A 27,951-nucleotide genomic window follows, 5' to 3' on the forward strand; every position below is an offset into this window, starting at 1 on the left:
AATGTCACCTGGAGAGGCATTTCGACAGTCACTGACTGCACCAGCAGTAAAATGACTTGGTTGATGGAATGTTGGAAAATGTGTCATCAAAAACTGCAAACAGCTTGGCAAATACTCTCCGCACTGTTTCGTTTAGACTCACATGACAAAGGCATTGCAAAACATGAGGTAAAAACCCTAACCCCCTAACCCTAAGGCTGAAATTGTTTTATGAATATAGATTTTTTTTAAAGCATTGTGGTAAAAGATAATAACATGCACCAGTATTTGCATTTCAGTCCCTTAACCGTCCCCCCTCTCTCCTCTCTCCTCTTCTCTTTAGCAGCATCATGTGGTTGCCAAATGTTATTTATTTTAAAAGCAATGCTAAATGGTAGCTTTTTACTGGGATCAAAAATATATTTTTAATTAATATCATAATAATAAACAATTAATACAAGTTTACCGTTTTAATACTTTTTATTCAATTTGTTAGCAATATAATACTATTTTCCCTATTTTACAGACCACCATGAGATGACACTTTTCTGAAATAAGTACCGTCATGCAGTTTCCTCAATATAGAGGAACGTGACTTCCTTCACGATTGAAAAGACAATTTTGTTGAGAAGCAGTATACTCTGGCAACCTGGACAACAGTCAAGTTCAATGTATGAGGAAGAAAGGGGACACGCCCAAAGGTTACCACTGCCAATCAGCAGCAATGTATCAAGATGTCCAACCAATGAACGATTACGGGGCTTGGTCACACGTGCTGTTGCTAGGGTATGCTTCTACCTTGTTACTATCACTGTCCAGCCAATCACAAACCACTTCGCAATGTATCAACATTTTCCTTCAGAACTCCAATCACCGAGGGTCATCATTGGCTAAGCCACGTATTTAGGGACAACCCATTTCGTTAATATGTGTTTGTAATTGGTCAGAAGAGCCGTCATTCGTTCGCAGGTTTTTAGTTAGTTGCAGTTGATATGAATCTGGCTGGGGAGTCCCAAAGACTCAGAACTGAGCATACACGTTCAAATCGACCTTACCCACTTTAAGTTTTTGTTAATTTTTTTTATTTTTTATTTTTTACATTAGCTGTACATTTGTCTATATAGATTTTATTTTATATATTTTTTTACAATAAGTCAACAAGATGGAACTTAATTCTCTATTAATTCTCCTGGAGGCTGCAGAGTACTTGGAAAGAAGAGATAGAGGTACAGTATTTCCCTGGCAATTTGGGGTGGTATTTAATGTTTGGAAAATTTAAACGGACTATATTTTCTTATATGAAGTTGTCGTGGACGTGCTCTGCCATAATGCATGATGTCACTTTATGAGCAAGGCAAATATTCTGCCGGCTCTGTGTTATTGCAGATCATCTGACCTAGATATAACTTGCATACAAAAAGAATGTGGCAACACATTAGGAAAGTGTGTTTATATGGATTACAAACATATTTGCATTTTTAGTTAGCTATGATGAATAAAATATTATGCCCTGTTTTGGCTGTGTATGTATATGTATATGGCTTTTGCATTGTTTATAATTGCCAAAGATCGAATTATCCTTAACAGTTATATTATAATATTATAATTACTATACATGTTTATGTACACATGGATAAAATCCAATTTAGATTTTCCTGAATCTTGTGCCGTCTCCTGCATTGACATAGAGGAAGGACAGTCACTTTTATCAAATCACATGTTTTGTTTTAGATGGCTACGTCATATGGCATTTGACAGTTATATTATAGAATGGCACATTAGGTCTATATGCATTGCTGGTTTTTGGTTTGTTACATGTGTAGAAAAAATAGTGACCACTGTTGTTTTTGTTTACTTTGTCAATAGAAGCAGAACATGGTTACGCGTCTGTTTTACCGTACAATAGCGACTTTTCCCGAAAGAAAACGAAACCTTCACCAATTTCAAGAAAAACTCAGAACAATCGGTAAATATCCACATGTTTCTATCTACATATCAATAGTTCAATCGATCTGTTTTGTGTTTATTAACATTTCAGGTAAACGCCATCTTGGTCTGTGGGCTTGGTCTGTTTTGATCTGGTACACACACTGCCACGCGTACAGCATTAACTTTGGTGCACTCACTTTTTTTTAAACACCCCTGTTTCATTCTGACACTAACACCCTGTCGCTAACTCTTTCGTGCATTCATCTGTGCGCATTTGCATCGTTTTGGAACTTGTGTTATTTTATCCCTCCCTCCCATGACAGGCTATTTAAGAATTCACTATTCGGCGTCTCATATGGTACAGTAGTCAATATGCTTTCTGAAACGGAGAAACAGCAATGTCAAATGAATCAATTCTCTTGTGGGGTGGAGTCTATTTTAACCTTATGTGTCTGAAAGAAGGTAAGACCGCGAATAAAACAGTGTTTCCATATACAAGAGATGTTTGAAGTTCACCAGTGTATTAAAATTAACTGAAAGTTCACCGCGTTTGTATTTTCCTGCTGATACCCTACTCAGAACGCTGTCAGCTGATAGTTTATCTTTAATCGTAAATTAATTAAACCTCCTTAACAAAAAAAACAGGACATTAGACAGTTAAGATTTGTGTGCACTTGCTTCATAACTTCAATATTATTATTATTTTTAATAAGAATTACAACAGCATATCACTTTGATGATATGATAATACTTTATTATTGTAAAAAAAATAAAAAAAGAATATAGTAATGGGGATTACAGAGGACTATATTACCCAGTCTAGTGGTGAATTCTCAGGTTGTTTTCTCTGAGCAAAACAGTGAGGATGTGGCACACTCAGTGGTGATCTCCACTCACACACAGATCCAGTCCACTAAGCACTGACCCACGCCGGTTCACTTCACAGCTGGTCTGGCTGCAGCCGGAGTTTTCCCTCCCTTCCCAGGGACAGTTCATCGCTCTGCAAACTGGCACCGCAAATAAAAACAATAAAAAAACAGAAGGAGCAATAAATCCCCCTCCCCCATATCTGCACTCCAAAATGGGAGGTTAGTGCTCATAGAGAACCTTGACAGGCCCACAGTAGGCTGATGGTGGGCGAAACTACAGCTTTTATTGTCTTATACCATGCCAAGTAATACCGAGGCCAGTATTCCGATACCAATATCTTCAGACGTCTTCATGTGTACATAAAAGGGGCTATTTGTCTTTGTTCTCTCCCCCTACTCCGATGACCTCTGCCGTAACCTGTCACGCTCTTTTATGTGGCTGATCTTCATGTGTTTCAGCAGGTTTGCGGTGTTGCCGCAATGTCATGTAGACTTTTGACGCGTCACATTTCACTTGACTGAGTGAAATAAGTCTAAACGGTTCATCTCTTCCTGTCGTTACAGCAGAGGAGCTCTGACAACCGTGTTCACACGGCCTCCTCGTTTGACTGTGTGTGACTGCACATGTTTCCCAGCGTGCCCGTGTGTAGGCTATACTATATGAGGGGGGAGGAGGGAAAGCGTAGTGGTTTATGTTTCTCAACACCTTTTTTTTTTTCTTCTTCTTTGAAGTCTTCCGCTGTTTTTCATTAATTGATAACAATTGTGACCATAGTGAAATGTTACGTCAACTGGCGCGCGAAGGAGCCATTCGTGTCTCCTTCCAGATTCTGAAAGGAGAACCTTTGTTTAGGTTTCCTTGTTTACTTTGAAGGCTGTGGTTAAATCAAGACACACAAAAGACACAACGCCTTTTATATTTTTAGCCTATATAACTGCCATGGTGCAAACAAATGTCCACAAAACCACAGCTGCATCCATACTGCTTCTTGTTTTGGTTTTAGGGTGCTGTTCGCAAACAGGGACATCAAATGCAATCGTGGAAGCCTTCCATACTTTTCATTATCAAGCAAATGTTTTTACCCGTCGCCCAAAATGGCAGCCACAGCAGGCCTTGTGGACACATGCGCCTCATCCAGGCTGAGGCGATTGCTGTCTGATGTTCTACTGTGCAGCCCATATGACGTTCTACTGTGCAGTCCATATGTCTGACTCTACTGTGTAGTCCATATGTCTGACTCTACTGTGCAGTCCATATGTCTGACTCTACTGTGCAGTCCATACGTCTGACTCTACTGTGCAGTCCATACGTCTGACTCTACTGTGCAGTCCATACGTCTGACTCTACTGTGCAGTCCATACGTCTGACTCTACTGTGCAGTCCATACGGCTGACTCTACTGTGCAGTCCATACGGCTGACCCTGTACTGTGCAGTCCATACGGCTGACCCTGTACTGTGCAGTCCATACGGCTGACTCTCTACTGTGCAGTCCATACGGCTGACCCTGTACTGTGCAGTCCATACGGCTGACTCTCTACTGTGCAGTCCATACGGCTGACCCTGTACTGTGCAGTCCATACGGCTGACTCTCTACTGTGCAGTCCATGCGGCTGACTCTCTACTGTGCAGTCCATACGGCTGACTCTCTACTGTGCAGTCCATACGGCTGACTCTCTACTGTGCAGTCCATACGGCTGACTCTCTACTGTGCAGTCCATACGGCTGACTCTCTACTGTGCAGTCCATACGGCTGACTCTCTACTGTGCAGTCCATGCGGCCGACTCTCTACTGTGCAGTCCATACGGCCGACTCTTATGTAAGACATTTGTCTCTGGCGTCGTGGTTGGCAGCCGGTTCTGCGACTAACCTCCCCTACGGGCCTCTATACCCTGTGCCTTGATTAAGGGAACAGTAGACTGTTGCCACATGCTTTGACTGTCTCTGATTTGCAAGTGTAGAATTTGAATGGGACTACTTCCTCCTATGGGCGGAATGTGTTGTTTCCTGTCCTGTCGCTCAAAGTAATGAAGAGGGGTTACAGGCAGGCGTGTGTGGAGCCTGGAGTCTGTGGCATTATTCTCGTATCGCCACCGAGCACCGGAACGATCAAAGACGGGGAGGCGCCACCTGACCTTTTCCAATAAGAAGCGCTTGTTTCGCTTTCCGTTCCCGAGATGTTTTCAAAACACGGGCTTGCCCTAACGGACGCAAGGCCGCTCCCCCGTGGCGATGGCTGAAGATGGCGCACGAGCCGCCACACTCGGAGGGATTCTGAAAAGAGTGTTCGACCTGACGGCAGGGGTCTTATGTGTTTATTTCATCGCTATCCGTGATGGTTGTTTTCGGGCCTGTTCTTGTGATACGAATGCGTGGGTTCGTTTGCGAAGACTAGCTTTAGTGCCCTCGTACACTTCTATAGGCGGTGAATCTGAGTCGTCCCAATGGCCGAGTCGAGGGCCTGAAATAGCCATGTGTTGTGGTATGGTTTAGTGTCCGGGACTCTAGACTCTGTGTGTGTTTTATACACACCACTGTTAAGTCAGCATGTACAGACAGGGTGTGTGTGGAGCCATTTATGCCATCCGGTGAGGGATGAGGGATTTGTTTAGCACACAGTGATGGATGCAAAGCTTTGTACCAAGTATAGACATACAGAACCCTCTTCTTAGTATTTAGGCTATTTCCAGAATTCCATTGCATTTCCCACAATGCACTAGGGGCAAGAGGTCTTTGTAACCTTGCGGCTTATGTTGAATAAAAAGCAGGGCCAGTACATGCAATACAGGGCAGTTTGTTTCCTCATGGGTGTCTCTAGAATGCCACGCTTGTCTCTTTTTTGACATTTTTGTTTGAGTCGCAGTTTTTTTATATATATTTTATTTTTAATACCTGACTGCCACCCCCTGTTTCTGCCCGGCAACCCAGTACCAAGGCATTTCTGAGAAGCTGTGTCGCGAATAGTCAGACTTAGCTTCTCAGACTGAAGGAAAATCTCTATCAATATCTCATGGGCTTATTTCTCCAGGTTAAAGGCCTGTTCAGATCTAACTGCCAAAATAAGCGGAGGAGAGGGAAGAAAGCGGAAAAAAACGATTGTGTCCTGTATTTGTTTGTAATACTTCATGTTTGACGGTCACACTTTCAAAGCAAAGCTTCTAAAATCTCTATGCCTTATTAGGCCTGCAGAGAAGCTGTGTGTGTTATTTTCAATAAATAATAAATGAAGGTACATAAATAAGCAAGAAATTCCCACGGCTCTGTGGCTAGGTTGGCCTAGCAAGACCTTCACACAATTAAGACCTCTATTGCTCGGTAATGATATCCAAGCCAGTGCGCTACTTTGAAAGTGTTCAGTTTTAACAAATTTGCATTGACATTTAGCTGATGCTCCATTTCACAATGGTACCCAGTGGGAATTAAACCCACAACCTGGGGTTGCATGTGTCAAGCTCCACCAACTAAGCTATACAGGACTCAGGATTCTTTCAAACTTACTCACTAGTACTTCTGTCTCTGTCCACCTCTTAACCTTTTGCCGTGGGTCATTTTTATTCTTCAGCAAAACTGAAGAAAATGTTATAAAATAGGGGGACACTCCCTCAAGTGATCCAGCCAGAAACACTCAACATTTCTCATTGAATAATTTCCCCCAACTTTAACCCAAAAGGAATATGGTCCACGCATGCATTACCCTCCTGTCCTCATGGTTACACAGGGTGTGTTAATAGTGTGCAGTGAAAACACCTTTCCCCAAGACACTCATCCATGTTTTTGTTTGCCTTTTCAGATCGTCGCACAACGAGCTGGAGAAACACAGGTATGGTTCCAGATCAGTTTATAGCCACCTCCTACAGGCCAATTCATTTGCAACAGTAATATTTGTTTAATGTAGCGCTTTTCCACACAAAGTCAATCTCAAAGATGCTGTAAAAAAACAAAGAAAAACATGTGTTTCTGGCAGTGGCAGGTCTGGACTTATGTGATGGTGTCCACAGCTGATTGGGTGATGAGTTGGTTCAGAAAGGCAGTAGTAAGATAGGGAGTGTCACTGTTACAGGAAGATAGAAGCGTGGGTCTGATAGAAAGGCCCTGGGCTCTTCAACGGGTCAAAAGTAAAGCTGCTGTGGAGGTTTTTAGTGAATTGTGGGATGCTGTTGCATCATCCCTATGATCATAAACCAGCCAGACTGGCCAAACTGATTTGACATTATTCCAGGATATCTGTGGGTCAAGGCAACTCGACATATTCGTCTGATATATAGGTTTCTTTTCAAACAAGAAGTTTAAGTCGGGAAAAAGAACTCCCGGTTCCCTAAACGAGTGACGTCACAGCTCTGCCTGTTTGTGTCCCGTGTTCACGTTCCGCCAAAGCCCAAAAGCACAGGGCAGATCTGGGTGTCTGAAAGGGCCTACCTGTGGTCAGGAGGGTGCACTTCCTTCACCTGCCTCGCTCCACCACCTCGGATAAAAGATGAGAGCACATCAAAGACGACGAGCAAACACCCTTCCGCTGGCTGTGGGCCGATGACGGATGATAATCTGATTTCAAAGGCAACCTCCACCGTGACTTTTTATTAGATTTGTCAGTCTCTCCGTGTCTCTTCATGGGGCAAAGCTTGTTACCATGTACGGCAGGGGAATCCTGCCAGTAATGTGATAATCCGGTGGCGGCTGGTGAAGTGTATGGTGTGTGTGTGTGGGGGGGGGGGTTTAGGGTAAATTCTCCCCTGCCTGTGATGTGCCCTGACAGCTCGGCCCCCTGGGTAACTCACCATACCTAGTTCCTCTCCAGCCATGTACCGTGCATTGCAACCCTCCTCCGCTCCCTCTGTCTCTCCTTCACCACGATGTCTGTAAGGGGTTCCCGTGGGGACGTGATAACGACCCCCCCCCCCCTCACCCGTTTAGGAGCCCAGACGTATCCATCCGTCTGTCTCCGGGTTGTCTTGTCCAAAAGCATGTGACGTCATAGACCTATGAGGGTAGGCTCAGTAGACATGTGACTGACTGGGTGTGCGTGCGAGAGGTGGATGGTGTGTGCATGAGGTGGGTCATGTGTGCATGTGTGAGCTGTCACTGCTGAGAGGAGGCTCAGGGTTGGCCAGTCACATGACCACGGCTGACTAATAATTGACGTCTGCCGACTGCTCAGTAAGAAAACATGTATAGACACATTCCTCCCTGACTTTGTGAGAGGAGTAGAGAGAGAAATAGAGAGAGAAATAGAGAGAAGTGAGACGGCGGGAGAGAGAGAGAAACAAAGCCGAGAATACATATCGTTGGGACAGAGTGGCAGTGAATCCAGTAGCTGGCACAACTTATCCAGAAGTTTCCGTGGATGTGTCAGTTGTCAAAAACACACCCAGCCTTATTCCCCCACAGAGGAAGCTGTGGGGTGCTGAAGCACAGTGGCTATGAAAACTCCCTAGGATCCAGGAACCAAGGCAGAGGTCCTACTGTACCATGCAATTCCCACAGATCACGCCGAAGCAGGGAGACCGGAGACGTTTTGTCCCAGCCCCTCATTAGTCTCACAATGCCCCAGATGTTTTGGCATCCCTGCCCTGGTTTGATGTGCCCGCCCAGTGAAGGGGTCACCAGGGCAACATGCAGCGAGCAGATTTGGCAGTGGAACTGTAACCCTGGTAACCAAGGGTTACAGTTCTCTATGTCTGTATCTTGTGAGGGTACATTGCGTCGATCTCTCTGTCAAATCTAAAAACAGAACAAGGAAAAGAACAGGGGCTATAGTGTTTGTCTCGTTGCTCGATTCCTAACATTTCAAACATTGCAATGCTTTTCAAACCAATCGGGTTGGGCTACTGAGCTATGTTTGTGGTTTCACATGCTGAAAGGAAAGTTGCGCTAAGTTTCACACGCTGAAATGAAAATTGCATTAATTTCTTACATGCTGAAATTTTGAGTTCCAGTAAACTCTTCCATAATCACCATAGTCATTTCCCTTACCATCAGTTTCTAAACTGCATTTCATTTTTGTCGAAGTGACGAACTTCCATGTTTCTGAGTACTACTTTCTATGCCACTGATGCAATTGATTAGATCAGGAGGTTGAAGTAATTGGCAGTTCGGTTTACAATTCCCCGTAAAATTCACACGTTACACACTTTTCTAACACAAAGGGGTTTTCAATAAGAAACATGGCTTTGTGCCTTGCCTTGATACTTGATCACAACAGGGTCTCTGTAATGTTGTCAGTTGTAACATGTCACAGGCACTGTTGACTAAGTGCATACATGCAACACTATGGGGGGGGGGTGCCTTGAGAAAACACTGAGATAACATTTAGACAACGTTGGGGTGACGTTGACGTGCTGTGTGTGTGAGCTCCAGAGCCGGGCCTTAACTCTGGCTCGATCAACTTCGTTTTCTTTGCTTTTTCTTCTCTCTCCTCTTCTCTCTGTTTTTGTTTTATTTTCCCCTCGTTCTCTCTCTTTCCCATGTCAGTCAGAAAACTCCCTCTCCTGACCATTGTCCTCAAATTACACAGACTATGTGGTAGCACTTCGGTGTTAGAAAGTGGAACTGGTTAGGTGTCTTGCTCCTGGCAGCCAAACACCCATTCTAAAGAATTCTTAGACCAGTTTCCTGCACGGTGAAATTTATATTTTAACCGTGCTTCAAAAGCAACAATACTTCTGATGCTTTTTTTTTTTCACTCCGGGCCTCTTAGCCAAAGGAATGTTGCGTATGCTTGATTAATCCTGAACCTTTTCAGTTGCTCCCTGGGCTGGTTGTTCCCCGTCTTTCTGATCCTCATCGGCACGCGATGGAAGGAAACCAAGAGCTCTCCACATCTCGGCTGTCCTCCCGGTCGGACCGGTGTAATAAGAGTGTGACCACGACTTTAACCCGGAGCGATGCCTGTATCGGTATCTACACAGCCCAGCTCAAACCCCCATGCCCTTGGGGGTGGGGCCAAAAGGGTGTGCTATCCCCTACGGGGCAAAAAGCTATGAACGATACAGGAGACATGAAGCCCCGTAGGTGTTGGGCTCAGGCGTGGCCACTAGTACTGTACTGTAGGGGACGGGCTGCCGTTTAGGACGGAGGGGTTTAGGGTGCGCAAGCTGTTTTTAGCTCCCTGAGTCACTCTCTGTTTGTGGGCCATGTCCCAGGCTCTGTTCACCTCGGCCGACTCCTTCTCTGTGAGTGTACGTGTGGAAAGGTTCGCGCTTGTGTCGTGGGAGCTAGGTGTGTTCTGTGTGGTTGTGTGCGTGCGCCCACGTTTTTCTTGCGAGGCCTGTGTGGCGTGTGTGTATCCCCGCGTGTGTGACCTCTGTGTTGTCTATCCTGTTATCAGCCTGCAGTTGGCAGGGCGACAGCAGAATAGTTTTCTGCTGACAGACAACAAAACACATCTGTGTCCTGAATCAACTTGGCTTTTATCAGTGGATGTCATAGAGCTCTGGTCAAAGTGCTTTCCTTCTCTCGCTTGGTCTCTCTTACAGGCAGGCAGAGAGACAGGCGGAGAGACAGGCAGACAAGTAGGCAGATAGACAGGCTCCAGGGTGACACTGCTTTTTATTTTAATTTTTTTTTTTACCCCCACACTTCTCATGTCATTTCTGCCCATCCACAGGCCAGGCACTGCTGGAAACCAGCGTGATATGAACCGCAGCGTGTGGTTGGTCGCTTGGTCTCCGTTGGCACCAGCTTACTTCCCGTTTCTGACATCACCGTATGACAACGCTCTCTCTCTCTGTCTCTCTCTCTCTCTCTCTCTCTATGCTTTGTTCATACTGACTACTGTTTTCCTTTTCAAAAGCCAAGAAACCACATCATAGGTTTAGACAGTAGACATGTGCACACACCTGTTTACTGGAAAAGCCCTTTGCTGCTTGCGATCACGAGTTCATGTCACAGTCGTGTTGGGAGGAGTCGTGTGGTGTATTTGCCTTTCTTCGTTTTGAGAATGAACTGACAGGTCTATTTCTGGCCCTGGAGGACTGATACAGTCAACCAGTGCCAGGAATCAGGTGTGCCTTTGTGTCCCATGTTTCATCTCTCCGTGCCTCGATTCCCACAGATGGGAATGTTGAAATTAACCAGTCTGGGCTGTCAGTTCAGGCTGGTGTATGTCTGGAATTTTACAGATTGGGCCCTTTTGGATTATTATTTTAAGGAAAATTGCTTTAGAAATGAATCATAAAATATAACTGTTTATCAATATTATTAACATTAATATTATTAACATAATATTATTAACATGTCTCTCCTTAAAGGGCGCATTGGCCAGGAGAAGTTACCAGAGCGAAGACCTAATAGAAAGATGGAGGAAAGACGGAATTTGTTTTGAGTTGAGGGAATGTTTCCTGTAAGTCAGGCGTTCTAACTGGCTTTTGGGTAAACCACACCCGTGACCGTACAGAGGCTTTTTTGACAGGAGTGAAAGAAATAGTCCAGCAAATATCACAGGAAGCTGGGAAGGTGTGTTTGTGTACTTCACCAGTCGGACATAAATAGGTATGATTGTGGGTCTGAGGCACATGGGTCAGTCTTGCTGGTAGCTGTCAGAACTGTTAGCCATCATAGTTGGAGGAAGTTGTATTAATATTACATTATTTCCTTGTGATTCATGGCATTTTACAGTCTGGGTTTGGTTTTTTACATGCTGCACTTTCGATTTAACAACCAATATCAGCTATGATGTGGGGCCTGGATGTTGCCCGCTTCCCAGTGTGGCTAGAACCCGGACAGAGCCCACAGAACCAAGCTGCACTGCAGAGTCTGAGGAATGTGGCTGGCTGGATATTAGAGGGTAGCCAGGCCTGTTCCTTCACCTCTCCTGCTCCTCTCTCTCTCTCTCCCCCTCACTCCCCCCCACCACACACACACACACACAGAGAACACATCTGTTATTTTCTGTTTTCTCCCAACTTTGTTTCACTCTCTCGATGTGTGAAATCTTCCTGAGTCAGCAGAAACCTGAGGAAGAGTGGAGCTTGAAAATAGAGGATGAGGGGTACAGAGCGAGCCCTTGGGCCCCTCTCCACTCCTCTCTGGCCTCTCTCAGCCAAAATCCCTCCTTCCTTTCCTCGTCCTGTCACGGCAGACATCATGGCAGCTTTCATTGGCCGTTAAATGACTACATGGACGTGATTTGTTTTTTTATTTTAACTTGGCCTTAAGGTATGGTTCAACAGAAACGAGTTGAAGGAGTTGCATTAAAGGGGAGAAATTGGAAATTTGGTTCTGTCATAACCTATTGATTCTGAGTAGTTGTATGCCCGGACATGTTCTCTGACGGCATCTGGCCCCTGTTGTTCTGGCCTTTCCATGGTAACGCCTTGCTGCTAAGTCACTTTGTAAAATTCCACATGATGAAATATAGATCATCAGTGAGTCATAGAGCCTCATGAGTGATGCCATATTAGTATACCATACCCTAACACCAGCACACTTGTCAGTTCACTACTGTACTAATGCACAAACTAGACAGCTGAGTCATAATGTATATGTCTGTGATACAACATGATACGTTATTAGCTTTTATAATTTGATACAAAATAAACGCGCAAAATATAATACATGACACTGTTCGGTACAGTTAATTACAATGTGGCCATAGGCCGTGGTTGCTCCTTGACCTTTGGGGTGGGGGGGGGGGGGTTAAACAGTGTCACACAGAGCCAATTCACAGCTGGACATTAGATGAGAGGTCAACAGGTCAACTAATGAGAGGTCGACTGAGGAATTCCTCCTCTTACCTGACCTCTGTTGCCAGTTTCTGACGAGAGCATCATCGTTGACCCGACCGGTCCGATAAGCTGTTTGTAAACAGCTACCGTCCTCTGTGGTGGCCTGTTCCGCTGTGTGTGTGTGTGTGTGTGTGTGTGTTTCACACCTACTGTACACTACACCCTCTTGTCCAACCACCTCAGGTCCTCTGCCTCGCATGTCTGCGGTTCGGTCCGCTCGCAGGGACAGCTTTGTAGAGCTTTCCTCGGGTCAGTGAATGATTTTCGTACTGCTGCAAAACAGCTGAGGCTGCATTTAGTAAAAAGACCAATTTAGCCCCCCCATTTTAACAAGGGGCAAGATCACACTGAGCCCAGTGTGGCTTGAAGAGCTCTGGGATGGCCAGTGCCTTTGACGAGGGACTAGAACATAGAGTGTGGGCTGACCGCCAGGTCCAGAAAGGCTGTAATTTTCGCGGTAGAAAAGAACGTTACAGAAACTTAAAGGGAAACATAAGATGGCCAGCCGGAGATAGTCTTGAAAGTCAGCTTGGCTGGCGGGCGTGCGTGCAGGCATGACCCATGTTTGTTTTTCGGGAGGGGTGGGGGTGCTGTCGGGTGTGTGTTCCTTCTCGGAGGGAGGACGTGGCTGACGTGTTGAACACGGCAGAGTAGAGCACTCTGAAATTCAGGTCAGTCGCGCGCCGGAATGTTGAGTTGTGTAACAGAGGACGGGGGTGAGCGGAGTCACACACTAATAGTATGCTCTGGGGCAGCTAGAAGCCGGCCTGGTGGTGTTAGGAGAATGTTTCGTTGCAGGTAAAAGACACATAAACGTTTCGTGCGAGGCTCGAGTCGTTCTGCTTAGGGACAGTGAATAGGTAGCTGAAGTGAGAAATTCGTCCTGGGTGTTGAGTGTGTGATGTCGAGTACATGAGACATACAGGAACTCAGTCCGAGTTCTCGTTATCATATTTTCTTACTCGCATTTCCGAGAAAGAAAGCAATGTTGTTTCTCAGAGTATTTACTCTGTTTAGCTGTCTCTCCCCCCCCTTTTCCATATCTCTTTTTTTTCAACCTCTATCTTTTCCGTACCTCTTTCTCTTAACTGCCCTTCATTGTCTGCCTGATGTCATAGTAGCTTGTGATGTAATGTGCATCGTAGAAACCGTTGCCAGCAGCACACTTTCTCAGAAATACATTCTCCTATTGACTCAGATGGGGAAGTGATAATTTCTGGTTTATTGCCATTTTGTTAGATGGTAGTGTGTGTTAATCATTGACACAGGTACTGTGTGCAGGCAGGCCTGTTGGCCTAGTTCGCCACGTTCCCAGGTCGGAGGGTTGTGTTTATTGAGCTGGCAATGCAGAATGTCTCCACCGGCCCATCTGATGAACTCTAGCCTCTGCTGTCGTTCACCTCAGGACACCGAGGCAATTTCAAATGTTTCCGTCCACGTATTATATAATCACGATGTGTACCTCTGTAGCTTAAGACATCTTGGGTGTTTAGTTTTTGCTATCTTAACTGTAAAAGGATCAGAGTTGCACACCAAAACAAATTTGATACAGTTTCTCCAAACTGATTTTCAGTTGCCCATATTCATTATGTAAACTCATATGTATTTTTACTTGAGGCATTTGTAATTTGACAGGGTTTCGTTTCAGTTACCCGAGGGCTTGTTTCAGTTTTGAAAATAGAAATGAAACTAATTACAAGTCATTCCAAGCAGGCGGCACACTCAACATAACTGACAAATTCATTTGTGGAAATACAACCAACAAGTGACCAACGCGGTTATGAATTTTGTTTTGTGTGAAGTATGGAACGATTCATACTTTTCTGCAGGTACACATACAAAATGATTGACATGGTTTGATGAGGTAGTACATGAAAACAGGGACCCGTTTTGTTACAACAATACTGGTGTTACAACAACTGTCCGGAAACATTCCGGAAACATAACACAATGCTTTAATATGGTTTCTGAGACCACAAATACTACGGCGTTGCAGTTCCCTACGCAGCGTTCCCTGTGTCACTCTTATTTTGGCCACACTGGCTTGGATTGCTCTGTTGTTAGCATGTAAAAGCTAAGGTTACGTGAGTCAGAGCCCTCTTCTTTTTACCATGTCTGTGGGTGGATGTATGTGACATGTATGTTTCCATGCTTAAATGTGTGTGTGGATAGTATAGTTTTCACCATACACTCAAACACAGACACATTGGCGTAGCGTGCCAATCTTGCTGGCTGGCTTCATATTGCTCTGTCTTTTCAGTATGTGTGTGTGTGTGTGTCTCTCTCTCTCTCGTTGTCATGAAGTGCATGGCGTGGGCTGTGCATCACACCACAAAGCCAGTTTCACACAGGAGCTTTCCTGCCTCTCGTTGTTCTTGTGTTTCATGACGACTGCACAGCCGCCCATCAGACCTTCCTTGTTGAACACGCGTGTCCCGAGGCTGACGGCTAGATTGCCAGGAGGCCGTAGAGAGACTGGTGACAATGACTGGAAGGAGTTGGGCTCTGTGTCTGTCTTCTCCCCCCCCCCCCTTCACTTTTCCCTCACTCTCTCGCTCTGCCTCCCCCCCTCTCTCTTTTTGTCTGTCTGCTTGCCAGATGTGGAGCCATTCACCATGCCTGGCAACCCTGAAATTCCACCACCTCACCACGGTTATCATCACACGCGATCCGGGTCAGGCCCGTTTAGTGGCAAGGCTCGTCCTGTAGGCGCATTAATGCAACTTACCGTGGGCTAAATGTTTTCGGCATTTAAGTGAGGCTGTGTGCGGGGGGGGGGGGGGCATTTAGATTAAGTTGTGTTGTGTCGCAACCTTTTATCTGGTAATCAGCTTAGTATCGATCCGCCAGAACGGAGGCTTGGGTTTGTCACTAGAGGGATTGGAATTTCTGTTTCTGTGTTAAAAGTGGCTGGAATTTAAAAGAGAGCGGTTTATTTTCAAGTGCCGGCAAGCATACATGGCCTTCTGCACTTTGCGTGTGCCTCGGTGTGTTTCTCTGTTCTGGAGGTCAAACTAGCCTTTCAGGCACGGCCGGTTGTGATTTTATCCTTCGTCCAAACATTACTGACCGAGTTAGCCTGGCAAGCTGGAGGATGCCTCACAGAAGCGCTTCTGCCATCCACTGACCTTTCAATATAACAGACCGGTTCAGGCACAAACAAGCTGCTTATTTCTCCACATTGTGTGTGTGTTTTAGGCCCCACTCATTCCTCTTTATTGACAAATCGAGGGATGTGGGCGGGTGTACTGAACATCCTCATTACTACAGTATAGTTACTAAGTGAATGTGTGAGTTAATGTTAATGGGGGGGGGGGGGGGGGTGTAGGTGATTAAAATGAGGACAATTTGACCATAATTCCCAGGAACATTTTAAAAAGGCTTATTTTGAGGGGTTACAATTACAATTGAGCTTAAAATTAAAGCTTAAAAGTATCTGGACTTTTTTCCCCCTCATGCTTTATATACTGGTTAAAGCAGTAATATCTACTTCCTTCAAGACTGGCCTGGGATGTATGCATGTCCTATAGTGAGTTCAGTTCAACCTGTTCCCATGCGTGTCTTCTGCCTGAATCATCAAAGCGAAGTGTCCTGTTTACCAGAACATAAAAGGATATATTTTCTACGAACACCCAGGCGTGTCAGAATGTGAAATGTCGAAGTGGCTTATTCTGAACAGAACGGACTGTGCCTTCTTTTTTCAGTACACGTGTGTGTGTTTGTGTGTGTGTGTGTGTGTGTGTGTGTTTGTGTGCGCGCTCGCATTAGCTGCTTTCTTCAAACCAGACCTCAGTGTGTGTCAGGCCATGGGAGAGCATACATGCTGGAGCTGTCACACAGACACACACACACACACACACACAGCCTGGTTTCTGGAGCGAGGCGACCAGTTATGAGGACCCACAGGGCTGTAGTCTTAATCACACGGTGGGGGGGGGGGGGCAGGGACACAAAGACATCTGTAATGAAGGTAGCTGTTCCAAAAATGTCATTAGAGATTGATTTTTGCAGAGCTACAGCACTGTGTGTACTGTAGTAGGAAAATCATACAATCTTGTTCCTGAAACATTTGAAGGGTCAACCGCAGAGGAGGATCAGTGAATTTGCCTAAATATGCTGAAATGTGTATATGCACATTTATAACAAATTGATCCTGTTGTGTTTCTCACTACCAGGTCTGTATATGGTGTCCTGCCTCTTATGGAAATTGAATATCTCTCTGTTTCACTAATGTTGAAATTGTGCTAAAAATAAATGGTTTCCGTTCACATCTGGAAGGATGCTATAAGCCATCTATGTCACTGTGTCAGAAATAGGTTCAGGTGTGGACCTTGACTTGACTCCAGATAAATAAGTGTTAGTTAAAACCTAGTGCAGGAGTGGGGGTAAGCCAGTGGGGGAGTATGTAGGGGCTACGCCTTGTTTTTGTTTTTCATCGAGCCAAGATGGTCGCTCACTGGAATCGGGTTACAAACGAGTGATGTGTGTGCCGAGTACTGCCTAGTGCAGCTGAGCACACAGAGCGTTTCAAAGGGCTCTTTTTTTTTTTTTTTTTTTTTTTTTTTTAACACAAGGGATAAAGTAGTCTCCCACCACCACCAGATCGGACCCAGGCCACGGCCGTCTCCCGTCCCACAAAACACCCTTCCCCCTCAGCCTCTTTCCGGCCCTCTTTCCCGTGGCTTGCCCTGGCCCGGGTCCAGCTGCTTCATGTGGGCCGGCTGGTGTGGATGCTTGGAGGTGGTGGTGGTGGGGGGGTGGTGCTCCGAACCTGGCCTTACTCTAAAGACACTTGTTCTCCTGTGGAGTGGAGGCTGTGTTGGTGTTGGCAGGCAGGGTAAGGTAGCGGGGGGGGTAGCAGGGGTGTTGCGTGCCCCCTTGGGAGAACCGGGAATGTAGGCGCTGGAGCACTTCTACGCACTTTTTTTGTTTTTTAGCCGATTGCCCGTCTGCAGCTGCTAGATCAAGGTAGCTCTGAAGGTTTTTTTAGAAGTCTGAAGTGTGCTCCCGCTTAATATTTGCACAGTGGTGATTAAAGGGATACTTTGGGATTTTGCAGTGAGGCCGGTAACTACCTCCACAGAATCCCGATGAACTTGTGGATGAAATGTTTCAAGCCTCTGTGTGCAGCTTGAAGGGAGTTGCTTGCCAGCGCTGAATTGACAGTATGTGGATTTAAATCAAGGATTCAATTGTTTTAGTCAACAGTCAAAAACAAGGTCAACCAAAATGTGCTTCTGCCTTCAACCAAGCAGCCACATTGGATGCCCCAGAGAAAAACATGGGTTAACTCGCTCACAGAGAGAACAGCTCATTAGATCTGGCAACGTTTTGGTTACCGGTCATGTGGTCTTACTGTTATCTGCTGGTCCTAGCATGCTATCAGATAGCATAGACTTCCAGTAAAGGAGCTTCCAGTAGTTAGCATTGGCTCCAAAAACGATCTCAAACTTTCTTGGTACTGAGCGTGGAGACTACAGTAGTATCCGCTAGTTAATCTGAACCTTGTCATCCTAATCCTAAAATATTCCTTTGAGCAGCCTAAAGCAAAAGATGTCATTCCAATTATGAGGGATAATGAACGTGGAGTTGGGCTGGGAAAATGGCTAATAGTCAAACATTCACCTTTGGGCTAAATCTGACCTAAACGACGTCCTCCCAAAGACACGGGCAACACCCAGCCCTGAGAAAAAGGAACAGTTTGCTCGCTCGCGCTCTAAACGTGTCTTTGTGTGTCAGTGTGCTGGAGCATTCACAACCACACACACCAAGTCCCTGGAGGGAAGTAAGAGCAGGTTACCACAGGACCTCGAGGCGTCATTGGTTTTCTCCCGGGGGGGGGACTACATCTGTTTGTGTGTCATCTGTGTGTGTGTCATCAGTGTGTGTGTGGTCCTGCACATTCACAACAGATCCAGGTGTTCTTGGCTCCAGACTTGGAGAGCTAATCGCCGATTAGGCTGATTGTGACGACTGACATGGCCCGAGGAGAGAGGTCTTATGTTGTCAGAGCCTGTTCACTGGTCAGTGCGCAGACGCCCATTGAGGAAGGAGACTGAGGGTAATGTAGCGGACGAAGGAGAGGCGTCATACATTGTCCAAGAAAGCAATGGAGTCTTCCCATGCCACGTTATCCGTCGTGAGGTTTCTTTCACGAGGTCAAACGCCACAGTGTGATACGGTGGTTTTGCGCTGTCAGGGGGAACCACCTGGATAGTGGGCAGTCGGGGCAATGGCCCTGTGATACTTACGAGAGGAGGGGCCTATGTTGTGGCGGGGGTGCAGGGTGTATTTGGACTCTGTGGTGGTTACTGAGCCCATGGCCAAAAAGTAAAAATATTACATCCAAATAAATCATGATAGGACCTCCCTTTGACTGTTATGATGGAGTTATGTTAAGTTGTTTTTCGTCTCTTGCATTTCGCTTTGTTCATTTATCCTTCCAACTATCGGTCCCTCCATCCCACTATCTCTGGCTGGTCGTCATCGGTCAGCTCGTATTCCTTGGCCCCATGTGTGACAAAGGCCTCTCTGTTGTTTTTAAGGTTTAAAAAAACCTTTTCACTGTTTTCAGCTCATTGTTAGCATGATTGTTTGATAAAGGGCTGACGTAAAAGGCCCGACCCAAAGTCACTCTATTCCCAACACAATGTCATATTTCTCAGAGTCCAGAGTCCCATTGGGACTTGGTTCATCTTTTTGGTTTTGAGTGTTAACCAGTCAATGACCAGCAAAACATTAAACCTCTGTCTCTGTCTCTATGTCTCTCTCTCTCTCTCTCTCTGTCTCTGTCTCTGTCTCTCTCTCTCTCTCTCTCTCTGTCTGTATGTCTCTCTCTCTCTCTCTCTGTCTCTGTCTCTCTCTGTCTCTGTCTTTATGTCTCTCTCTCTCTCTGTCTCTGTCTCTATGTCTCTCTCTCTCTCTGTCTCTGTCTCTATGTCTCTCTGTCTCTATGTCTCTCTCTCTCTCTGTCTCTCTCTAATTACATAATGTGACAGAAAACCTACTCACTGGTTGTCAGGGCTTATGCAACTCGTTTTGTTCGGAAAGGCCGGTAAACCGACCCATACCTGACCCTCACTGTTGTCTCTCTCTCGACACGCCAACTCCGTTCACAGGCACGGGAGAGTGCACGTGTGGCTGTTTTACATGTGTGGGTGTCATAAGGGCCAATCGGTGAAGTCCGCTGGGAGGGTGTCATAAGTCCTTGAAGGTTTGCATTGCAAAACGCTCCTTCGCCCCACATTTAACAGTGGTTCCTAGCAGGACACAGTAGGCTCCCAGGATGCTTCACTGCCCCCCCCCCCCTTACCCCCCGACCACATCTCCTTCTGCCTCCCCTTCTCATTCTCTATATCTCAGGGTCTCTACCACAGGAAACACTACTGACGAATCATGGTTGATATATCTACTGTATATTTACCCAATAGCGTAGGAGTTTTTTCTTGTGCTCACCTGCCGACTCCGCTCACTCCTCTGTGGTTGTGTGTGTCTGTGTGTCTGCAGACGTGCCAAACTGCGGCTGTACCTGGAGCAGCTGAAGGAGCTGGTGCCTCTGGGTCCGGACAGCACCAGACATACCACACTCAGCCTGCTGAAAAGGGCCAAGATGCACATCAAGGTACCACAGCCCCGAGTCACCACAGAACCGGAGCCCTTCTGACTTGCGACCCTGCGGTGTCAAAGTGCACGTTCTAGAACGGCAAAGGGGCACGGTGCGGCCCGGCTGGGTGGTCTGTGGAAAGGTCATTCTGTTGTTTCTGGTTCTACAGGCCACAGAGAGAATGTGACACTGTCATTCCGGAACGTCAAAACACAAAACCACAGGCCTTTTTGAGTGGGGAAAAGAGTTTAAGAGGGTGTATTCATAATAAGTCATTATAAGTGCCACATACTCCGACTCCCAGACTCCCCTTTGGGCCCTGTCGCTGTGAGTGCTGCCTTTCATTTTCAAGGACCCTAGAGAATTACCTAGTGGGAAACACAGACAGACAGGAAGTAGGTCAGGAACGTCTCCCTGTTCTCAGGAAGTACCTTGTCTCTATCCACTGTACCCCTGAGGCGAGCTGAGACTCCAACCCCCTGGCCCCCCCCCCCCCTCGTCACATACTCTCTTGCTCCATCCAGGGTCTCTCTCATTCTCGCTCCTCTCGCTCTCATAACATAAGAAAGCGCCCTCTAATCTTTTCAATCAGAGCCTGTAAGGCCTGTAAAAAAAAATCGGAGTAGCGTGCAAAAACTCCCATTCCAAAGACCTGGGGGCGGGGGGTGTAGGAGGCCCTAAATCGTAACAAATGATAAGTGAACAAAGAGAAGCAGGAAAAAATGTCAGATGGGGGGGGGGGGGTGATTTTCGGATATGCAGCTGAACATTATAATTGGCTTCGGGGTTGGCTCTAGGTCGGGGCACATCTCCATGGGTCATTAAGAGTTGCGGTCTCTGTACATCGAGTGACACGCGAGATACGGTCTAGAAGGACTGCTGCTGAGCCATTACAGAAGGAAGAGGCTCCGCTTTTTGACAGGCCGAAACTACTGCCGCCGCCACAACGCTGTACTTCCGGATCCTTCTCACGCTATGCAAATGTTTACGAGCACAATCGGCAATGTTCGAGGTGGACAATGTTCGAGGAGGTAGAATCTGGGAGACTTTCCTGTCACAGTCCCTGAACATTCTTTTATAAAACCCTGTGGTGGGGTTTTAGCCAAAATGCCAATGACACTTTGGCATTCATATCTCCCTGCAGTCATCTGTAAACGCCGTAGGGTTCTGGTCTAGTTCTCCACTGCCTTTGCGCGGACCGTGTGGGTGACAGCGTGTGGTCGGTGGAAAAACCCGGGTTTAACGCTTTACATCCTGTTTACAATACAAAGCCCGATCTTCTGACACTCTGGTGTACTGGTGCTATAATGTCTATGGTTTCATTGTTGTCAGGAAGCTACTCCACAACTCCAGTGTTCGGCTCGTCGTCAAATTCTTCCTCTATTTTAAAATCCCCTTTGTTGTAATTGTGTTGCAATCCGGGCAGTGTGTGTGAATCTGTGCGGGGAATAATAGTGGCGTACTCGCAGCGCTGAGAATGTCCACATGCTTGAATTGCTTAACTTCAAACGCTGCGCAGTTTGACTTTGCAGGAAGGCCTGATCGCAAAAGGCCAGATCACTCATAGCAAACTCAACTCTGAGACACGTCGGTGCGATCTGTAACACGGTTGACCTGAAGGCTACGCGTTCAAATGTCAGTGTTTTAGCCCATTTGAATCTTCGTTCTGATGTTGAACAGATGCATATATGGACATCCCAACACGCAGACGGTCATTTCAGGGGAGGTGGCAGAATGCGATTTGTGATCAACTTCGATTTCAGGGAGATTGTACATAATTCGCGGGGCCTCTATTAAAATGCGGGAGAGTTGGGACGGTTGCATATAATGAGTGGAGACTAACTCCAACCATCTGAGCTATGATGTCCGTTACATTAGTGACCATACAAATGCTAGTACAAATGCCCTTGCATTCACAATGTTTTTGTCCCTGTTCCAAATAAAGACGTCACGCTGTGTGTGTGTGTTTGTTTGTGTGTGCGTGTAGAAGCTGGAGGAGGCAGACAGGAAGGCTCTGAACACCAAGGAGCAGCTCCAGAGAGAACACCGTTACCTCAAACGGCGCCTGGAACAGCTGGCTGTGCCGGGCAGCGTTGAGCGTGTCCGCACGGACAGCATGGGTTCCACCATGTCCACCGATTCGGAGCAAGGTACGCCACAAACGCGCACACGCAGCCGCTTTGTGCCAGATACCTCCAGTGTCACCTTTTTTACTTTAGGCCCGTGTTGACCTATAAATGTCGGTTTTATTTCCTGCTTTGATTGAACATCCGAGCACAGAACCAAGTCCGCTGACCCACATGTGATTTGGATCCATTTTCCATATTGCTCTTGCTACGCCCGCGGGGCCGCTGACCTATTCACTCCATCAGATATAAACGATCCTTTAAAAGAGCCGAAAAGCCTACTGACCCAATTATTAATGTGGCGGAGGCACTGATCCACGTGCGACGTGGTCCAATAGGACCCAGAGTTAGCGTAGCCTTGGCTGGCATGGCCCTCTGTCCGATGCAGTGGTCACAACACTGAGGCCCGGGCAGCATCATTATCTGTCAGCCACGCCGTACCTCTAATCCAGAAATAATTTGGGGCGTCAGCATTTTATCGCGGGAACCTCCTAATTAGCAATATTTTTTTTACCACTGTCTATGATGTCGCACATCTGTGAGGACTTTCACTGGAAACGAGCTGTAAAATGCCAGAGGAACACATGAGCACCTGGTAATATCAGAAAATTACATTTTCTGTCAAAGAGTATATCTAGAATTGAATGGAGGTTTCATATTTATTCTACTAACCCGTTGATCTACATTTTGACACACTAATACTCACCTCTTGACCCCTGCTGAGTAATACACACTCCTGCTGACCCCAGCCTGGTTCACAGGTCACGCCCTGGGGTCAAGAGTCTGTGTTCATGTTACTGTGCGAGGCCTAGAGCGGTGAAAGACGCCATGTCGGCAGTCTCTGCTTATTCCAAAGGACTTTCCATTTGAGCTTACCCCTAAAGCTTTTGAGTGTCTATAGAAGTCTCAACTCTATTGGTCGTTTACATGCGTAATTACCCGTTTCCCAGGTTGCCCCTGGGCATGGGGTGTGGTCCTCACATATACTGTGTCTCTCCAGGTCAGCTCCTGGAGATCCCCGGGTAGGAGAATGGTGTTCTGTTTACTTAACCTGAGGGTGGTAAAGGGGTCTGCTTGTCAGTAGCCGGAGGGATTAGTGGAACTAGTGCCGCCATCTGCCTGATGTGCAGAGTTAACAGTCTTAAATTAGGGATGTCACGATACCAGAAATGTTGTAGTCGATACCAATACCAGCGAAATTCCAAGATTATCAATACCCAAAAAAAACTAAAAACTGAACAATAAATCCCTGTATTTAAGAAAAGAGGCCACACAAACGCCTACTCAGAGCGCAAGCAGTAGTTTAAGTTGACAGACCATTAGTCCGGAAATATTGATTTAAAACGCTAACGTTATATTTTGATGACAGATGACACAGACTGAAGGGTTGGGACAGTAGCCTACTACTACGAGGCATGGTTACGGTGCGTTAGCTTAAACCTCATTGGACGTGGCCAAAATTGTGTTAAAAGTTTGGTTACGTCCCGCTCAACGTCTCGCCTTGTGACCATTTCAGTCCCTCGCTCGCGGCCACTGCCCTCTTTTGCTGCAATCCTGTGGGAGACAAGGACTGTGACGTCGGTGACAGATTGAACTTGGCAGTAAAGATTTGATAATACGCAGTGTGGAAAATAAAATGCGCCCGTCTTTCTCTCTGCCTCTTGCAGAAGTGGACGTCGAAGGCATGGAGTTCCCCCCGGGCGAGGGCGAGCTCGGTGAGGCGGACAGCGTGGATGAGAGCATCAGTGACGACGGTCTCCTGGACGGCGAGGAGGAAGAAGAGGACCACTACGGCCTGCAGAGCAGCTCGAGCGACACCAGCTACACACAGCATTCCTCCCACAGAATGCAGCCGCACCACTGCTAGGGGCCACCAGGGGGCGGTGGGCCCCGGAGGGCCATCGCTCCAAGCAGCCCTCTACGACCTCCTATCCCCTTCCCACCCACCCCCAACTCACTCACCCTCGCCTTAACAGGCACCCCTATCACATGCTTCATTGTCAGACCCTCCCCGCCGGCCTCGACCGCTTTGCTCATTGGCCCTTATTCCAGGAAGTACACAGAGGTTCATGTCATGGACTGACTTTCTGTATTTCTCCTTTCCCTTCATCCTACTGTACCCCCCAGTCCTTTCACCCTGTTGTCCTGCCAAACCTGACCCCCCCTCCCCCCCCCCCACACACACACACACACCTGTTGTTGTGGCCGCAGGCTCGGATATATAGCAGAGCAGTTTGGGGTTTCCTTGGGGACCCTGTGGTGTGTTGGCAGACAGCTTTGACTTGTCAATGGTAGCTTGGCGCATGTGCATTTGTTTCACTGTGGGCGCGTGTGTGGGTGCGTGTTTGAATGAGGCCAACACTTCCTGATTGGAGAAAAAAGGAAATTTCTGTTCTATTTGAAGGTTCTCTGAACATTTTGACTTGAGAATCTACATTCCCCCATCTGTTAGCAGATATACTGGAGGCAGCACATCTCCAACCACTACACCACCCTGTGGGCCAACACACTAATATGGGTACGTCTCGACAGTGGTCAAACACAAAATTGGTTCAAACCTTCCTTTACTTCCAAGTAGCCTATCGATGTAGCAATGACACACGAATAGCATTCGCTCTTATCAAGTAGAGTGACTGTTGGGCCAACTTCAGCCCAAAATGGCAGAATGATTGACCCCTTTCACCATGTTAAAGAGGGAAACTGGGCATTTTGTAGTGGAAGACAGTGGATCAGCAGGTTTGGTTTGTACCCTTCTTGTTATTCACTAACGGATCCATTTTCTTCCCCTCTTACTGACCTCAGTATACCCCCTAGTTTCAAATCTGTTCCAAAGTGTGTGTGTGTGTGTCTGTGTGCGTGCATGCTCAGTTTATATTGACAGGTCAAAGCTGTAGAAGTGCAAAGAGAAAAATAAATAAAAAAAGCTCTAATGATTAGCTCTCTGTAGAGGCACAGGTAGTGATATTGAAACTAATCATATTCTCTTTCCCGTTTCTCTAACTCAAAAGTAGATTACTGTATTTATTTTCGGCTGTGTCTGTTAGATAATACTTCTGAAGCTTCTCTGAAATTGCAAAAGACCAATGTCATGTTTTACTCTGGATCCTGTGACTCGTACCGGGATACAATATTAACGGTAGAGGCTCACTTTTTGCTTTCTGAACATTTTAACTGGCGATTTCAGACTCAGTTTCTCTGTCGTTAGAGCTTTGCATCCCAACACTTCAAAAAAGGGCCACTCCACAAGCTGGTAGGGCTGACCAAAAAAGAAAGAAAGAAAAATTACAAAATACTTCAAAGGAAGAAAAAAAACCTGCATAGAAAACCCCCCCGCTTTTGGTCACTAAAAGTGATATTTTAGTCTATATTTCCTGTATTACATTTTGTATTATATTTTCCTAAATGTTTTCTCTCAACGAAAAGACAAAAAAGAAGAGTATATCTATATATAAATATATATGAGACAGACGGACAGACAGAAGGCCAGGCTAGTTTGAATTGAGAGAGCGGTAGGGGGGAAGCTGGATCACTAGCAGTCCTTTCCACTAGATCCCTCCCCAATGTCAATCTGTGCCTGGCTGAGCCTTGGGGACTGTTGTTGTGTTCCCCCTACATCCCTACTCAGGTCCAGACTCGGCTACACACTCCCGGAACATCCACCAACCCCCCCGCTCTTTGGAGTAGATGAACACCTTGTTTTAACCGTCTTCAACGCACCCCAAATGGTCATTCTAGGGGCGTGTGAAGAACTGATTGGAGACAACCTTTCACCTCTATCAAGTACCCCTCGAGGTGAACCCCTGGTGTGGCTGCCAGGGACGCCCTAACCCCCTTGATGCCCGCCTGCCTGCCCTGCCACACAACATAAAGTCTACACTGACCATACTGTTAACACTCCACGGCAGCTTCAATTCCCTTGCCCCGGTTGCTCACTATATTGAGGTTCAATCGATCGACGCCAATCGTGAGCTCCAAAGAGTTATTTTGTTGTCGTGGCAGCCATTTTGTTTTGGCTGTGTATACGCTTGTTATTTGAACATGAAGAGGAAACCATCGGGAGAGGAGCAGGGGTGAGGGGGGTCATCCAATCAATGAAGGCAGCTCCTGGTGTCCTCCCTCCCTCCGTCCTCCCGCTGGCACTCATTCCCTCCCTACTTTACTTACCGTAGTGTTACCGAGACGCCCCGGGTGTGACATGGTGTCGCCAGACACAGCAGCAATATGACCATCTTGTGCTTTTTTTCAATATTATTTTTTTTATGTGCGGGCGGGTCGGTAGGCAGGATTGGGTTTTACAGAAGAAAAAAAAAGCAGGATTCGTTTGACTTTGACTGGTGCATTTTGTGACCAACTCTGTTGTTAACATTTCTGTTGATGAATTTTACCTCTACTCTGCACTCTCTCCAATACACTGAAGGAGGGTGAAACAAAAAAAAACTGAGCAAACTAAGGAAGTTACGTTCTTGAGTTTACATTATTGTCAAGGTAATACGTACACGGTCGTTGGTAGCGAAAATGTACAACTCTTTCAGTTTGTTGGTGAAATGAACAATCGAGGAAATGAGAAAAAAATATATTCTCTTGCACAGAACCTCCCAATTTAGCCGGGTCTAAAATAACGGGACAGACACGGGCCAGATATGAGATTTCCAATTTTCAACGGCATAATTTTAAAATGCACATAGCGCACGTTCAGAACGAGCGGTCAGTCAGACTGGGTACTACCATAAGTGGCTGTTGCTTTAGAAAATAGTCCTACTATAGTCCTACTAAAATTGGTATGTTTCAGACGCAAGACTGATGGCGGTTATAGAATTTAATGATGTGCCTTGGACAAAAAATTTATTTTTCTTCTAACCAGAGAGATTGTACTTTTAGAGTATAACAGAGATTGTTGAGCGTCACTTAGGGATAGTTGTCGAACACTAAATCACCATCCTGTCACAATACGAAACAGGTTAAACAACGGCGTACTCTGAAGGTAATCAATGGTGCTGTACGATACATTTCCTTTAAATTTCAGAGTAAAATCTCGACAGCTATGAGGGAGGGAGGGAGGGGGGGGGGGCTCTGTCGATCACAATGTGTTGACTTTTATCAAGGTAGATGTGGTGGAACCCAAACTGTGTGGGATTTTCTTCTCGTGAGCAAAAGCACAGCGTGAAAATTATATACTCTGCCAAGGTGGTCGTAGCCAAGGCATTCGGCAAGAGGGAGGAAGAAAGCGATTGGGCCTGGGGAGAAATAGGGCCTAGGCTCAGACCGAGCAAACAAAGCCTTTACACGGAGAGGCGAGGGAAGTCAAAACACACGTGGGTAGAAACTGTTGTGAAATCTGTCAACTAAGACAGTGTTTGATTGGGCTTGTCTGCCTGTTCCTTAAAGTATGGGCCTAAATGCGCAAGCCCAGGTCATCTGGCTGGCAGTGGGCCTATTTTAACTCAGGTCTGACACAGATGTAGACATAGAAACCATTCCTGCCCCATGTCCTTTTCAAATACAGCACTTACATATGTCGACTTCCATAATGAAAACATAATTCCTGCCAAATAACTAGTCACTTTGATATTCTTTACACCTCCTTTCGGACAATAGGGGGGTAACTAATTTGAGACGGAAAACAGCTTTAATAGCGAAACGCAATGTGCAGACTTGACTGCGTTACTGGTCCTTCCCTGTCGGTCTCCGTCTGTGCCGTTGCCAGAGCAGTGTCTGAAGATTGC

The 27,951-nt window shown here is 46.3% G+C and overlaps 1 protein-coding gene across 2 annotated transcripts; it reads left to right on the plus strand.

Moving 5' to 3' along the window:
* The first annotated feature begins 958 nt into the window (after nt 1-958).
* On the plus strand, nt 959-26,538 carry mxd4 (MAX dimerization protein 4). Of its 2 annotated transcripts, XM_010888501.5 has the most exons (6): nt 959-1,205; nt 1,846-1,945; nt 6,568-6,597; nt 20,006-20,120; nt 22,090-22,252; nt 23,896-26,538. In XM_010888501.5, exons 1-6 carry the CDS (start codon nt 1,142-1,144, stop codon nt 24,093-24,095), a joined length of 672 nt encoding a protein of 223 aa, XP_010886803.1. In that variant the 5' UTR covers nt 959-1,141; the 3' UTR covers nt 24,096-26,538. The 2 variants fall into 2 exon arrangements, with proteins under 2 accessions (XP_010886803.1, XP_034147014.1); XM_034291123.1 differs by lacking the exons at nt 959-1,205; nt 1,846-1,945; nt 6,568-6,597 and adding an exon at nt 12,547-13,297.
* The last annotated feature ends 1,413 nt before the right edge of the window (nt 26,539-27,951 follow it).

This window comes from Esox lucius, chromosome 25 (assembly GCF_011004845.1).
Source record: "Esox lucius isolate fEsoLuc1 chromosome 25, fEsoLuc1.pri, whole genome shotgun sequence".
NCBI lineage: Eukaryota > Metazoa > Chordata > Actinopteri > Esociformes > Esocidae > Esox > Esox lucius.